We start from the raw sequence: 16598 nt of genomic DNA on the forward strand, positions 1-16598 counted from the left end.
ATGTATATTAAAAAAATTTCTAAACAACACATTAGGCTATTTTCAGTACAAAGCAGATTTGAAAGCTGAGATTCTTGGCATGTCTTGATTTTTGATTACTGAAGCTCTGCATAAACATTTGTGGATGAATGGTAATAGAGGACACTCATAAGAGGCTTTATTCACTATACTAGTGAATGCCACCTTCTTTGTCTTCTTCTGTTTCTCTTCATTGTCAGGAAGGTGATCGTCTCAGTGATGAGGACTTGTATAAGTTCCTAGCAGATATGAGGCGCCCATCTTCTGTCCTGAGAAGACTCCGTCCAGTTACAGGTAAATTAGGGTATTGTAATACCCTAATTACAATATTCTCTGCCCCTTTATGTTACTTTACTATCATGATCTTTTTTGAGCCCAAATGTGCTTCAAATTGTCCACAAAATGTGTTATAAAGTAGGACTGAACCACCAGTTTTCAAGTGGAAATTACATTGAGGTAAATGAAGTGTCCTTTCCTCAAAATACTGAAATAGCTACATTCTCTAGACCAGGGGTGTCAGACTCAAGGCCCAGGGGCCGGATCCGGCCCGTGAGTTGCTTAGATCTGGCCCGCGGGATTGCCCTAGTCAGTAAAAATGGAGGTTGTTTTTGCTCTGTTTTTGCTGGCAATGGGTTGCAGGAAGCCATCACATCCGAAAAAAGAGCTTGGGAGCCCCTTTTCGCTGGCAGAGTGCTCAGGCCACCACAAGTGACATGAGTGACACTGAGCTAGCCATGGCCACTTTGGCCACGCCCACACTGCCCCGCCCCCAAGGTCAAACACAAATCTGATGCATCCCTCAATGAAATTGAGTTTGACACTCCTGCTTTAGGGGGCCGCAGTGGCTTACGTGGTAATATGCTGAGCCTGCGCTCCAATGAGGTCGATAGCTCAGCGGTTTGATTCCCGTGAGTGAATAAACCGCCTAGGGACAGAAAGGAGCCTCCCCTGATTGCTTACTGGCATTCAGGCATCCCGCGGGTAAGATAACACCACCCAAAAAAATTCCTTTCACAGAGGCAACCAGCTACCTCGATGATCCCTGGCTAACACATGCCATATGCTAAAAACTACAACAACAACCCTACTCTAGAGAGCTCGGCCTAGTGACCTCAAATGCTTTTATTTATTTATTTGTATCCCACCTCTGTGATTTTTACAAGTAAGTCAAGGTGATGAACATATCTAACATATCTAACTCCTCCTGTTTTCTGCACAACAGCAACTCTGTGGGGTGGGCTGGACTGAGAAAGAGTGACTGACCCAAGGTCACCCAGCCAGCCTTCATGGCTAAGGCTGGATTAAAACTCTCTATCTTGGTGCCTGGTGCCTTCTAGCCTGGTGCCAATTTGGTCACTAGACCAAACTAACTGTCTTTCTGTCAAGAGTCAAGTTGATTCTGCAGGTACTCATCCACAAAACATGGGCTGAAGCTATCAGTCATGCAGAGTCACTGCTTTTGTTTGTTTGTTTGTTTGTTTGTTTGTTTGTTTGTTCAGTTCATTCATTCATTCATTCATTCATTCAATTTCTATGTCCATCCATCTCAACCAATGATTTTTGTAATCTAAATCCCAGTACTATTCTATTGATGGCTCTCTGCTAATCCATAGTTTTTCAGAATTCCCTTGACTCTTCACACATGGAATTGACCCTTCACACATAGATCTCCATGCTCAATGCTAAGATATAATATGCTTTGTTTTGTAATAGTATGGAAATTGTACATTGTACATGAAGATCTGTGTGTGAAGAGACAATTCTATCTCTGCTGTTCAGTGCCAGTGGTCTACCTCTTTCTCTGGCACTTTCTAGTGCTCGTCCTTCAGCTTCAAAATGTCTTCACATGGGATAAAGATGGATCTCAGCATCTCCCCATCTTCCAGCTGTCCATGATCACCCCTGTTGCTTGATGCCTGTCTAGACATGTTGCTCTGTATGTACAGTAAATCATTCTTACATTCCTCTTGTTTTTGCATCACAGCTCAATTCAAGATTGATATTTCACCAGTGCCAGAAACCCCCCATTATTGCCTCTCACCTGAACTGTTGCATGTCCATCCCTACCCTGATTTGCGTGTCCGACCCACCAAGGAGATCCTTGAATTCCCAGTTCGAGAAGTCTACATCCCTCGCACAACTTATCGGTGAGCACACATCTTGTGACATTGCAAGGATAGTCCCAGAGAGGAAAGAAGCTCTGTTTTGGGTGTTTTCTTACTTTCTTACTTGAAACTTGCAAGAAAAGGCTTTCCTTCCTAATCCTTTCTCCTTTCTTTTCTTTTTTTTTTGTTTTCTTTGTTTTCTTTCTTTTCTTTTCTTTTCTTTCTTTTCCCTTTTTTGTGTTAAAATAGGAAATGTTTTTCTCCACCCCCTTTTCCAGCTGCTGGATCAGGGGGACGAACCTAGCTTTGCTGCCCATTGCAGCTAGGAATTTCAAAGCCGAGAATGAATGTTTGTGTTGTAGCCCCTAGATCAGCCTCCTGCAAACTCTGCCTCTCAAGGAGCCCGGCCAAATTTTTGTGTGGCAGTCGCTGAGGCTGAAGGTGGGACTGGAGCTAATAGGTGGCCAAGCTAAGTGCCTGAAGCGTCGTCAGGAGTCCTGGTGCCTCAGCGAGCGAAACTTCGGCCAGGCTCCTCAGAAGACGACAGAGTTTGCAGGCTGCCTGCCTATCTAGCGCCCGGATTGGCTGCAACACAAGCGTTCATTCTCGGCTTTATTTGAGATTCCTAGCTGCAATGAATAGCAAAGCTAGGATTGACCCAGCTCCAAACCGAGGGCTGCCTTGGGTGCAAATGTACTGGGATGAAGACTGAATGGGCAGCGCAAAGGCAAGTTGTGCTTCACTCCTGCAAACTAAGACCGTTCCTTTTGCCGCTTTGGCCTGCCTGCGCCACCCCCCCCTTGATGCCACAGCATCATTACCTTTAGGGAGCTGCAGTCTCAAAGATGCATGACAAGAAAAAGGCAGCCGCATATGCTTCCACTGCCTTTCCGGAGGGCTGCCTCGGGAGTGAAGGGGAGTAAGGAGGCCAGCTAGCAGGCAAAGGTTCACTCGCTTGCTTTGCTCTCCCACCTCCGCTGCCTTTTCTTGGCTCGTGTAGTGTTCTAAGTCCTTTCAGGAGCCGTCCCCCTAGTGGGAGGCCTAGAAAGTCAAGCAGTTTCTGATTGGCTGAGCCATTGACAGCCAGGAAAAAAAGGAGCTGTCAACTGGCAAGGCTTCTAGTTCTTGTTCTTCTTGTTGTTGATAATTACTGTTGAGATAATAAATGGTTACCTGTTGCCGAGGGCCTCCTCAGTCATTCCGAAGCCCACTCGCTTAGAAATATAGCACTGGCGACGAGATGGGATTGCGATTTGAGAGGAACAGAAAGAAAAGCGAAGTTACTCCTGGCAGGCACTAACAAGCAGGTAGCGAGAGCCGGTTCCTCTCACAGTTTTCCCTCACACAGCATTGAAGTACGTTGGCGGGAATGGCGTCTGCCCAAAATTTTGCCCCATTCAATCCAACAACAGAGTTGTGGGAGGCGTATATCGCAAGGCTCGAATGTTTCCTTATTGCTAACGACTATACAAATTTATCAAGTGAACGTAAACGTGCCTATTTCCTCAGTTTCTGTGGGCCAGAAATGTTTGAAACTGCCATGATGCTAATAGCTTCCCAGTCCATTCATTCAGGAACCTGGGACGAATTCATAAATAAATTAAAAAAGCACTATGCCCCAGCTCCATTGAGAATTGTAATGCACCAGCATTTTTATCACAGGGATCAGGCTGAGGGGGAATCAATCAATCAGTATGTGGCAGCTCTGAGGAAAGTGGCACGGCACTGTCAGTTTGTGAACCTTGAGGGCTACCTCTTTGATAGACTAATTAGTGGTGTGAGGGATGAACACCTCAAACGGCGATTAATAGCCAGGGCCTCAGACAAGCCTGACCTGTCATTCCAGGAGGCATTACACGAAGCATGCACTACTGAGCTGGCTACCCTCTCAATAGCTGATATGCCCAAGGGACAGGGGCCATTGAAGCCTAAGGATGAGACCGTGCACTCCAGTGAATCTGAGTTTGTAGAGGATGAGGATGAGGATGTGGATTGGGAAGTGAATCGGCTTAAGGGGATTAGGAAATCAAGCCTCAGCAACAAGCCTGCGCTGTTGGACTGTAGAGGGTGTGGGGGAAACTATCCAAGAACCGCTTGCCGATTCAGAGAAGCAATATGCCACCATTGTGGTCAGTGGGGCCACATAGCCAGGGTATGCCTGTCAGTTCAATCACCAAAACTGCCACATTATGTGCCAAATACAGAGAGGCGGCTGCCACCCAAGAAATCAAATTCTCAGAATGACCAGATCGACTACGTCCAAGGTTTTTCAGAGGTGAACGTGGTGGAACAGCAAGCTGACTAAATAGTTAAGCAGAAAATTCGCCTCACAGTCAACATCGAGGGTCAGCCCTGTCTGATGGAGGTCGACACGGGATCAGCCACATCGATCACGTCTTGGAGTACTTTAAAATGTCTAGTGCCCAATATGTCCAAAAGACGTCTAACTCCATGTGGGCTACTTCTAAAAGACTACCAGGGAACCCCGATTTCCATTGTTGGCAGTGGAAGATTCAGAGTCCAATTTAAGAGTTTCTCGAACCGCCTACCCTTGGTCATTGTGGATGGCCCTCTGCCAAGTTTGTTAGGATTGAACTGGTTTGACGCTCTGGGATTAACCATCCAGGGCATTCATTCCGTTCAGTCTTCCGAATTGGATACCCTGGTCAAAGAATTCCGCACGGTATTCGATGGAAAATTGGGTTGCTACACTGGCACTCCTGACTCCTTCAGCCTAGATCCTCAGTTTCCGCCTCGCAGATTGAAGCCCTGCCGAGTGCAGTTTGCGTTGAAGCTGAAAGTTGATGCCGAACTGGACAAACTCATTTCCAAGGGCATATTGGAGCCTGTAGACGATGCCTGTTGGGAATCGCCAATAGTGACTCCTATCAAGCCTGATGGCTCTATCCGCATTTGTGCGGATTATAGGGCAACCCTCAACAGAGCATTACAGACACACGCCTACCCAGTTCCGGTAGTGCAGCACCTGCTGCACTCCTTGGGGAAAGGATCGATGTTTGACAAGCTGGATTTAGCTCAGGCATACCAGCAGTTGCCTATCGATGAGATGACGGCAGATGCCCAAACGATTGTCACACACCGTGGCGCCTTCCGTTGCCACGGTCTCCAATTTGGAGTCAGTGTGGCCCCGGGGCTCTTCCAAAGCCTGATGGAACGGGTGCTTCATGGAATCCCCAGGGTCGTTCCATATTTTGACGACGTGCTGGTCTCAGCTACCAGCACACCCGAGCTCATGAACAGACTGAGACGAGTGCTGAGACAATTCCAATGTGCTGGTCTCAAGGTTAAGCGATCAAAATGCCACATCGCAGTGCCCCAAGTGGAGTTCCTTGGGTTCCTGGTTGACGAGAGTGGAATTCACCCCACGGCGGCAAAGTTAGCAGCTATTGTGGATGCCCTGCCCCCTCGAAATAAGCTTGAACTCCAAGCGTTCCTTGGACTTCTGAATTTCTACATGGTTTTCCTTCCACACAAGGCATCCATGGCTGAGTCATTACACAGCCTCCTGGACCGGGGACCGCCGTGGATGTGGGGAGTAAGGAAGATGGCAGCTTTTGAAGCCGTCAAGTGCTTCCTTGTCTCAAATTCTGTCCTGACTCAGTATTGTGACCACCTGCCTCTCTTGCTGTATGTGACGTCTCACTGTACGGGGTCGGCGCTGTCTTAAGCCACAGGTTCCCCAATGGACTTGAACATCCAGTGGCATACTTTTCAAGTAGGCTGGCCCCGGCTGAAAGAAACTACTCACAGTTGGATAAGGAGGCCTTGGCTCTAGTGGCCGGGGTCAAAAGGTTCCATGACTATCTACACGGGCAGTCCTTTGACTTAATTACCGACCACAAGCCTCTTTTAGGAATCCTGGCAGGTGACCGCCAAACCCTGCAGATCCTATCACCACGGATGACCCGTTTGCCCATTTTCCTAGCAGCATATTCGTACACGCTGCTACATCGGCTGGGAAAGCATCTCGCTGACGCTCTTAAGCCGGTGCCCCCTACCTGCCTTACTATCGGATCCAGCCCCGGCATCTACCATATTGCTGATTGACGACTCGCCGTTCCCGGTGACTGCCGCTGACATTGCTCGAGCGTCGGCTTGAGATCAAGTGCTTACCCGAGTCATAAACTGGGTACTTAGGGGGTAGCCACGGGGTCCTTTTGGACAGGAGCTGCAGCCTTACGCAGTGAGACAGCTCGAACTGTTGATTCAGAACGGGTGTTTACTATGGGGACATCGAGTGATAGTGCCGCCGTCTTTGCTGTGCTCCTTACTGGCTGCCTTACATAGGGGTCACCCGGGGATAGTTAGGATGAAGGCCCTGGGGCGGTGCTATTTGTGGTGGCCGAATCTTGACAAAGATATCATGGAGTGGGTTTCCACCTGCTTGAAATGCCAAGGGAATAGGCTGTTGCCGCCAAGGGACCACCCTAGGGAATGGGATGAACCCAGAGCCCCCTGGTCCCGTATACATATTGACTTCACGGGCCCCTGGAAGGACAACTATTCCTAGTAACTATTCCTTACTCTAAATGGGTGGAAGTAGTCCTAATACACACTGCCACTTCGGAGACTACAATCAGGGCCCTCAAAAGAATATTTGCCACGCATGGGCTGCCCGACATGATCGTGTTGGACAACGGGCCGCAGTTAATGTCTACAGTGTTTGAGTCCTTCCTAGCCCACCTGGGAATCAGGCATTGCCTGATATCCCCGTTCCACCCCACCAGTAATGGATGTGCGGAAAGGCCGTAAGATCTGCTAAAGAGGCACTAAAGAACATGGGACCAGGCAGCTGGCAGGAGAGGGTAAATGAGTACTTATTGGTGCAGCACACCACCCCTAGTCAGAGCACTAATAAGAGCCCGGCCGAGGTTCTGATGGGCCGTAAATTGAGGACCACGCTAGACCGTTTGCACCCACAATACACCCCTAGGAAGCCGTTAGACTCAGGCAGCACACACAGGTCATTCCGTGTAAAAGACATAGTTTATGCCCGGAATTATGACGGGTACCCCCTCTGGCTACCAGGGACGATTGTGAGTGTCACTGGGCCCTGTTCGTACAGGGTGGATATGGGTCAGGGCCGGGTGTGGAGACGACATAAAGATCAGTTGAGAGTTAGGTGAACCATTAACATTAAATGCATATGAACTATCTTATGAAAGACTAAACAAATAACTTAACTGCACTAATGTGAAGGGTGATATGAGATCTCGACTGCATTATATAGGCCAGGTCTGGCTCAAAAACAGTGGTTTTGATGCACAAGATGTCACGCAGGTGAAAGTCACTTAGTCTCGTCCTCACACGGTTCTTGTTAATATTCATAACTGAGAATGCACAAGTATGTTGAACCAAACAAACTCAGCATTTTCTTAGCAAATGTTCGAATCTCTTGGAACCTGTCTTTATCCAGCTGGTGGTAAAAGTTGACAAGAGGAAGCTGTTGTGCTGACTGTGACATTTGGCGTCACACTGCAGCTCAGTGAGCTCCAGCTGCAGGTGGTCTGGAGCGTCATCAAGGTCCACAGAGAAAGGAGAGGGAAAAAGTGTGATTTCCTTTTCAATAACTGAAAAATCCCGAAAGCGCTGCTGAATTCCTCAGCCAGAGATGTGACGTCTGCTTCATACCTCCTTATTTGCACAGTCATATTGTTCTGTGGAAAACTGGTCATTATTTCTTGCAGCGATGGGAAATGTGTGGTATTGGGCTGCGTTTGTGACAGGTACCTTTGGAAAAGTAGCAGCTTGGTCCAAAGGCTTTGATATGTGAATACAGTTGGCTTACCACTGCATTTTGCCCCTGAAGGCTCATGTTCAGCATGTTCAGATGTCTTGATATGTCAACTAAAAATCCAAAATCAGCCAGCCAAACAGGATCAGATAGCATCCGTTGTCCCTTTTTTGCCAAGAATTGTCCGATTTCCTCCCTAAAAGAGTAGAAGCACTGCAATGCAGACTGAGCAATCTTATCTTGTTGTGATACATAACATCTTCGTATTCAGCCTGGATGTCGAGCAGAAACTGTTGAAACTGGCGGTGGCACAGGGCTTTGGAGCGAATATAATTAATAGCCTTCATCATCAGTTTCATAAAATGAACATATTTCAGATGTTTGGCACAAAGAGCTTGTTGGTGAATAATACAGTGGAGGTTTATAGCTTTGCCTCCTTCTTCGCTGACTTTGTTACAGACTAGGGTTGATAATACACTTTGCGCGCCAGCCATGGCAGGTGTGCCATCCGTAATAATCCCAGTGACTTATTACATGGTAGTTTCATGTCATCTAAGGTGGAACAAACCAAAACAAATAAATCTGTTCTTCTTGTTTGGTCCTTAAGGCTCTGGAGGTCAAGTAGCTCTTCACTCACGTTCATGTCATTGTCCACTCCTCTCAAAAAAATCAATAACTGAGTGGTGTCAGATGCATCCGTGTTTTCATCACAGGCTAATGAAAAAAAGTCAAACTCCACTCCTTTTGCCTCTAACTATCTCTTAATATCAGACGTACCACGTCTTCTCCGTACCACAGTGTTACAAGCCAGACAAACATTGGTAAACTCTTGCTTCTTCTCAGGACAAATTTTCTCCACCATTTTCATCACACAGTCTTTAATAAATTCACCTCAGTAAAAGATTTGCAATGCTTGGCAATCAGTATTGCCACCTCGTAGCTCTCCATTGTGGCATTTTCATTTGACTCACGGGCTCTTGTGAAAAACGTTGCTGTGCCGTTAAAGCAGCTTCCAGTTCCTTCCATTGTTCCCAGTTAGCATGTTTCGACTGGTAGTGCCTCTTGATATTGAATTCCTTGAAAACAGCCACAGTCTCTTGGCAAATTAGGCAGATACATTTGTTTCGTATTTCAGTGAAAAAATACTCCAATTTCCACTTGTTCTGGAAGCAGCAGCCCTCGCTGTCAACTTTCCTTTTTTTCATTACAGTCGCCATTTTAGAAATGGGCACACAGGCTCACAAGGGTCACACGGCAAGAGTGCTGACACAGGTCTACTGCCATCTTCTGGTGAAAAATATGGCTGAGATGCTCTGCAGAGCAGGGTGGCTGTGAAGCAGGGGACAGCTGTGGGAACCGCTGTGCGGTGAAGGGAAAAATGCCAGCCAGTGGGGATGAGTGACAGGCTGAGCTGGCGGGGAGAAGAGGCTGCGGGCCACTCGAAATTTGAATATAGGCCGTAATTGGTCCCCCGGGCGGACTTTGGACATGCCTGCTTTATAGTGGATGGGGAGGAACAGACTCAGGCTCAACCCATCCAAGACCGAGTGGCTGTGGTTTCCGACGTCCCGATATAGTCAGTTGGTGCCATCACTGACTATTGGGGATGAGTCATTGCCCCCCACGGAGAGGGTTCGCAACTTAGGCGTCCTCTTGGACTCACGGCTGTCTTTAGAAGAACACTTGACGGCTGTGGCCGGGAGGTCTTTTTATCAGGTTCGCCTGATTCGCCAGTTGCGTCCCTTTCTGGAACGGGACTCGTTAAATACGGTCACTCATGCCCTCGTCACTTCACGCCTGGACTACTGTAATGCTCTCTACATGGGGCTCCCCTTGAGGAGCACCCGGAGGCTCCAGCAGGTCCAGAATGCGGCCGCGCGGGTAGTTATGGGAGCAGCTTGGCGCTCCCATGTGGCTCCCCTCCTGCGCGAGCTGCACTGGCTCCCTGTGGTCTTCCGGGTGCGCTTCAAGGTCTTAGTTACCACCTTTAGAGCGCTCCATGGCTTAGGACCGGGTACTTACGAGACCACCTTCTACCACCAATAGCCTCTCACCGCCCAGTACGCTCCCATAGAGAGGGGCTTCTCAGGGTGCCGTCAGCCAAACAGTGTCGACTGGCGGCCCCCAGGGGGAGAGCCTTTTCTGTGAGGGCACCCACCATCTGGAACGAGCTCCCCCCAGAGATACAGAAGATTCCGGATCTGCGCACTTTCCGCCGTGCCCTCAAAACATTCCTGTTTCAGCAGGCCGGCCTGGCCTAACTTTCCCTTTATATTGCTTTTTGATTTTATTTTAAACTGGGATGTCTTGAATTATCTAGGACCAGAGTGTTTAGTATATTTTAATTGGTTTTTTTTATTAACGTTTGTATTACATGTATTTTTATCGTTCGCTGTTCACCGCCCTGAGTCCCTTAGGAATAGGGCGGTATATAAATTTAATTAATTAATAAATAAATAAATAATAAATAAATAAATAAATAAATAAATAAATAAATAAATAATTAATTAATGTTTCTGGGATGATGGGAGCGTGCTGCTGCTGCTGTTCCAGGGGCAGGGGGAAGCTGGGAGGCCAGGCACTCCCACAACCTGACTAGGCTGACAGACAAAGGTCAGCTGGCGGAGGGGGATCATTCCTTCGCTCGCGGTCCCTGGGAGACTGGGCCCTGGTGGGCTTGGGCTAGGCTGGCTGGCTTATGCAGCAGTGGCAGGGATCACCATTTTGGGGGGGGGGGGGAATGCCTCCAGGCCTGGATGTGGCAGGCTGCTCCAAAATTAAATGTAGAAAGCAGCATACCACAGGAGGAAGATCAGATCCAGACCTGGCCATTTGGCCGAAGGCACGCCTCAAGGGAAACATGGCAAGGATTGGCCAGTTGGCCTCCTTTTGGCCCTGCCTCTTGGCTGTCACCTGCTCAGCCTCCACCCCACCTTGGGTCCCGCATCCAACCCACAACAGGGCAACTTGCCGCTTCTGGGTGGTGGGCGACTCTTGGGAGAGCACAGTGCTGTGTGCCCAGATCAGGTGCTTTCTCTTGGGCCTCCCTCCTGGAGCCGGGCCTGAAGACGGCCGAGTCTTGCCATGTCCCCCCCGCCCGCAGCCTTTGGACGAGTGCGGCAGGCCCCACTCCCCCGCCATCGGCCTTACCTTCTCAGGCCAGGTGAAGAGTGGCCGCATGGGAGGCAGCTTGGCGAGGAGCTGAGATTGGCAAAGGAGGCTCACCAGGCAGAGATCAGCTGGGCCGCATGGTCGAGGCAAGCGAAGGAATCAGAGAGCAGCAGCAGCTATGCCGCAGGTGTGACTAGGCATCAGCCAAGGCAGCCAAAGTGCGATAAGGAGTGAGTGGGAGGGGCAGGCAGGGAGGGATGGGTGCACGATTTGCTAGTTTGCCAAACTGCACAGAATCGCCCAAACCAGTCTGAACGGGCAGCAGCCCACCTCTGGGCATATGTAGTTGCATTGGACAGTATACCTGTCCAATGCAACTACAGCCTTTATAGAATAGGGAGGATATGTCTTGTTAAATATAACCTCATGTTTGTTATAATAACCAATATGAGATAAATATCTCCTTTGTCAGTGATCTGAGACTTCACTTTAATAATCTGTTCTTACGTATAGGAGTCAACTCTGCCAAGGCCACTGGTCACATCATTTGATATGTGTAATGGTATGCTCCTTAAGGAATATTTTTTCATCTTGTCTTGCCTTTTTCTTGAATCCAGAGCAGCTTTTTTTCCTGTTCAGCCATTTGCTCTTGCTGCTGCTTGGCTGCTTCCAGTAGGAACCAGATGGTGAAATTCTGCTGTTGCACATGGGCCTTGAGGAGAGAAGAGATTGGTTCTCAGAGGAGCGTCTCTGCATGCTGTTGGACTGTAGTGTTGAGACCTCAAACACTGAAGATCTTTCACTGCATGTCCCCTACTTGCCTTCCATAGACTGACCTCCCCCAACCCTTTCCCCCATCCATTCTTCTTAGGAAAGAGCTTTGTTCATGTGGATGCTTTCTAATGTGCCTGGCAAGGTCTTACTGTATCACTAATTAAATTGCAATTGCAACCTGGCTCTAGAAAAGGAACAGCATGCCAGAAAACTCTTGTATCTATGGCAGATAGCCTTTTAATTCTCTCTATCAGCTTTGCTAGTGAAATAAGTTGGTGCACTGAAGAAAAGCTGTAAGAATTGGGGAAGGGGGTGGAATTGCTACAGCTGACCAGTAAGAACTGTTCCTATAATGCTCTTGGTACTGAAGAAATGCCAACTAATAACTGAGACAACTCTAATCCTCGCCCTAAGACCTCTGCTGCACAGACTGTTAAATCAGACATCACATTAAAAGGGATCTGGGTAAGCTGAAAGTAAGATTATAAAATTAAAGCAGATGTGATTGCCATTGCTGAAACTTAATTGTGTGCTGCTTGAAAGAATTGGTTATTTATACTTGGTCCCATGTGAGGTGTACTGTGTGATTCTTATTAGTTACAGCCATACATCATAACATCTTTATGCCACTCGTTTCCTGGAGCAGAGAGACAGGCTGATGGAGCTTACCCAGCTGGGTCTAGAAATGAGTTTGAGAACTTTTCTCAGAGAGCAAACTGGCATGTGAGTCCATCTCCAGTTTGGAAGCTAATATGATTAAAAAATTTTTTTTACTCCTCTTAATAACCCTGAACAAGCTTTCACTAGTCATTGAAAACTTTTGCAGCCAGAGACATGAATTCTTCCATGGCTTCATATATTCTCCCTTTGCTCTCTAGAGTGTCATGTGGCCAAGAAGGTTTCGTGTAACTTAGGGAAGTTACAAAACTCATAGGGAATGGGTCTTGCTGTCTCACAGAGCTATGTTATCTAGTTTGGGTAATGAAATATCTTAAAGAAAACAGCCAAGCTCAGAGAGCATCAAGGACCACTCATTTCAACTCTGTTACAAATATTCTCCTTTACAGAGCTGCAGCTCTCAACACAGTGGAAATAGGAAAGTTTCCATGATCCCTGATTGCATGCAAAAGTTAGGGTATGGCAGTGCCTCCCTATGGCAGTAAGGGCCTCCCTTCTGGTTGCTTGTATTGGTCAGGCAAGTGAACTTTAAAGAGAAGCACTAAATAGAATTGGGAAGTGTCAGTATAAAAGGGTTCATGAATTGGAAGAGACATGATAACAGATAGTTCTGGTTCTGGCTTCTGCTGTATGGTATTGTATATAAAGAAGTTTCTTATTATTAATGAATCCTGCTGAATTGTTTACTTGTGTGCTGGTTGGATTACTGCAAACTCTTAATAGGAAAGGGTTTTGGTAAGGTGGAAGATGATAGAGTATATAGATGAAGAATACAATAGGAAGTCTCAAGAGCTGTTAGGTCTTTGAGGCAATCCAGACAAGAAGCACATTAGTGAATACTAGCACTAATCTTTATTGTAAGATTACATTACATTAACAGTTTTGTAAGTATGAAAGTATTTCTTCCCTCCTTTCCTTTTATTCTCCAAAAAACTAGAGTCTCTTTTGAAACATTTCTCACCTCCATCACTACCTATGTGCTTCTCTGGCCTGAGGTACCTTTTGCATGGCAGTTGTTTAGTCTGTGGCTCTTGTTTCCCAAAGTCATTCCTACATACCATTATATGAACATAGAGGGGATTAATGAATTTGGATAGATTCAGCAGTCTGCTGATTTAAAATACCAGAGTTTAATATGAAATCAAAGAAAGGTGAGCCATTTCTTTTTCATAGCCCATTGATTTATTTCATTTGAAGTTTTTCCAGAAACAACTTACTTCCTTTTCATAGGTTGTACAGGGAAAAAAAATGAAAACTCTCATATATGTCTGATAACCACATTTCTGAAAAAATACTTAGATTTGGAGTTGGATTATATGCACTTTCTACAAGTGGGTGAACTGTCAGTGGGTGGGGTGAACTGTGAAGGACAGATTTATGAAGAAACCTCAGTAGATTACAGTAAAATTATTCATCTGTGGGTTTAGTGGTAGCATCTAGCCAATTTTAATGATCTTAAGCTAAGAAGAGTCAGAATGGATATTCTTTAGAGTCTAGACCCATGATGGTGAACCTATGGCACGCGAGCTCAGCTCTGGCGCCAGCTGATTTTCGGGCCTTCTGGGCCCACTGGAAGTAGGGAAACAGGCTGTTTCCTGCCTCCGGAGAGCCTCGGGGTGGCAGTGGGGAAGGCCCGTTTTTCTCTCTCCCCAGCCTCTAGAGCCTTTCTAGGAGCCTGGGGAGGGCGAAAACAGCCCCCCACCCGGAGGCCTTCCGGAGGCCAGAAACAGCCTGTTTGCCAACTTCTGGTGGGACCGGAAGGCCTGTTTTTTGCTTTCCCCAGCCTCCAGAATGGTGGGAATGGAAGTCGGCAAACGGACCGTTTCTGGCCTCCGGAGGGCTTCCTGGGGGTGGGGAAGGTCATTTTCATCCTCCCCAAGTTCCAAGGAAGCCTCTGGAGCCTGGGAAGAGCGAAAAACAGGCCTACCATGCCCACCGTGCCATCACGTGCCAGGAGTGGGGAAGGTCATGCGCGGGGCGGAGTGCGTAGAATTATGGGTGTGTGCACATGTGCGCACGACACACCCCCCCCGCTCCTGGCACGCGATGGCAAAAAGGTTAGCCATCGCTGGTCTGGAACATCAGGAAATTGCAAGGTTATTGACTAGACTGGGAAGTTGAGTAAACATCCCAGAAAAGGAGGGTGGCAAACCAATTTCATAATAGTGTCTAGAAAACAGAATGGCTTTGTCAGTGTAATCAGTTCAATTCAGGGGAATGAATGAATAGTATGGAAACAAAATAGAGAAAAGAGACTGTTGTCTCCCCTGTGCCTATTCTGTAGGTAGGTTTTGTGGTTTCTGGGAATTTTATATAGTGAAGCTGTGAAAAGCACAAAGCATAACCTTATAGAGGAATATCTGCTGAATTAAAAGAAATAGTTACCTTCATAGCTGCAAGCTCCCATTCTTTGTTTTGGAAATATTGGTGATTCACGCTGGATAGCTTTTCTTCAAGCAACTTAACTTGTAGCAGCATATTTTGATGATTCACTAGCAACTCCTGCAGTTCTTCTCTCTTGGCCTGAGCCTGTTGTTTCAGTATTGTGCCCTCTGCCTATTGGAAAGAACAGTAGGGTTAGCTGGGAGAGGAAGGAAAGAGCAGCTTGAGAGACTAGATGCTGGGAGTAGATACTTACCCTGTTTCCCCCAAAATAAGACATTCCCTGATAATAAACCCAATCCAGCTTTTGAGCGCATGGCAATAAGGTCAAGCGCTTATTTCAGGGTTCAAAAAATATAAGACAGGGTCTTATTTTCGGGAAAACACAGTAGAAGAGGAAATTTTAACATTGTACATTTGGAAGATTACATGACAAATCTGGAGCTAGGTTAAAAACGAGAGTTCTTATATCGTTTTATTTTATTTATGTATACATTAGCTTTATATCTCACCTTTCCTAGGGCATACAGATAAATTATTGGGTACAAAACTGCTGTTTTCCTCCAGCACAACTACTTTTATATCAAGGCTCTATTTCCTCTCTTTAAAAAAATAATTTACAACCAGTTACCTTCAGTCCTTTAATTCTCTCTCTGCTCTCATTCCGGTCCAACTGGATACTCTGAATCTGATGATATAATACCTTAAAACCCTGCTGATAGAAGTCCATGCGTTGCCTGATCTTGTTTAACTTCTGTGCCATGGAGTTGTAGAGGTTGTGCAGTGCCTGGCTAAATTGTATCACTCCATAGACCAGCAGATTGACCTCTTCTTGCAGAGCCTCCTGCTGGAGGTCTATCAGGGAAGGGACAGGGATGGCTGTCTGCCACATTAGGAGGCTTAAGAATATGGAAGCCAGCATAGCTCTGATTGATCTAGTAGTAAAACAGAGTGACTGAAAGCTTCTTCTTATATAGAGAGAGTGGGAGGATTTCAAGGGGAAAGGCACAGATGATTTTGGACTTGGGATCTTTCTGCCTCTCTGGCTATGAATGAGTCAGCACTATTTTCAAACTTGGCTCTTATTTTATCCTTGATCACTGATGGGGCACAAAGACCCTCTCTTGGGGCAATAGAATTTCACAAGGCTAGGCGGGAGCCAGATTATGACAGGCATTCAGTTTGTTTTTGGGAATTGCACAGCTTGAGGATAGACTCAATGTATTTATCCTGGCTGGGCTGGCCAGAGGAGCAGTGCTATGTAATTTGCTGCTATTTGTGGGGCTGGGATGATCTGAATGTCTGTACATCAGAGTTGTCCATGCCATGTCTCTGGTTCTTTCTGCGTAATCACTCTCTTTCTTCCACCTTTCTGGGAAAACAAATCACATCTTTTTTAAGATGGCAAACAATACTGAAGATCAGATAGACTAATAACAAACTTATTCTAAAGTGTATGAAACCTTATTCTCAAAACAGCATCTCCTAATTATGAAAGGCACGTATAATTATGAAAGGCACATATATATACGTTTAGAGGAATCCAGAAATTTACAGAAGTATAAAGAATGGGGGGTGCAGAGGAAGCCACAAAAAAGTCAAGAAGAACTGAGCATGTGTTGTTGTGAGCACATAATGCAAAAGATTGGAAGGAAAAATGAAAAACTTGGGAAGCAAAGAATAATGAGATAATTCTGAAAAACAGCAAAGCTAGCAATAGAACAGGGACATTCAATGCGAAAACATTCTGATTTGGAAGATAAAGTTTTCTGCTT

At 46.5% G+C, this 16598-nt stretch overlaps 2 protein-coding genes across 2 annotated transcripts in view; one reads left to right on the forward strand and one right to left on the reverse strand.

The window, feature by feature from the left end:
* The window catches only part of DOCK6 (dedicator of cytokinesis 6), a 208460-nt gene that overhangs the window by 86795 nt on the left and 105067 nt on the right, over positions 1-16598 (forward strand). The window contains exons 14-15 of the mRNA XM_070934460.1: positions 219-312; positions 2003-2165. Coding sequence (XP_070790561.1) covers positions 219-312; positions 2003-2165 — 257 coding nt within the window. The remainder of the gene's footprint in view (positions 1-218; positions 313-2002; positions 2166-16598) is intronic.
* On the reverse strand, positions 11492-15748 carry ANGPTL8 (angiopoietin like 8). The gene is made up of 3 exons (XM_070938280.1): positions 15455-15748; positions 14827-14997; positions 11492-11701 (listed from the first exon to the last, which is right to left on the reverse strand). The coding sequence occupies exons 1-3, from the start codon at positions 15743-15745 to the stop codon at positions 11576-11578; spliced, it is 588 nt and encodes a 195-aa protein (XP_070794381.1). The 5' UTR covers positions 15746-15748; the 3' UTR covers positions 11492-11575.

This window comes from Pituophis catenifer, unplaced genomic scaffold (genome assembly GCF_029215685.1).
Source record: "Pituophis catenifer annectens isolate HBS135680 unplaced genomic scaffold, rPitCat1.0.hap2 SCAF_2, whole genome shotgun sequence".
Classification (NCBI taxonomy): Eukaryota; Metazoa; Chordata; class Lepidosauria; order Squamata; family Colubridae; genus Pituophis; species Pituophis catenifer.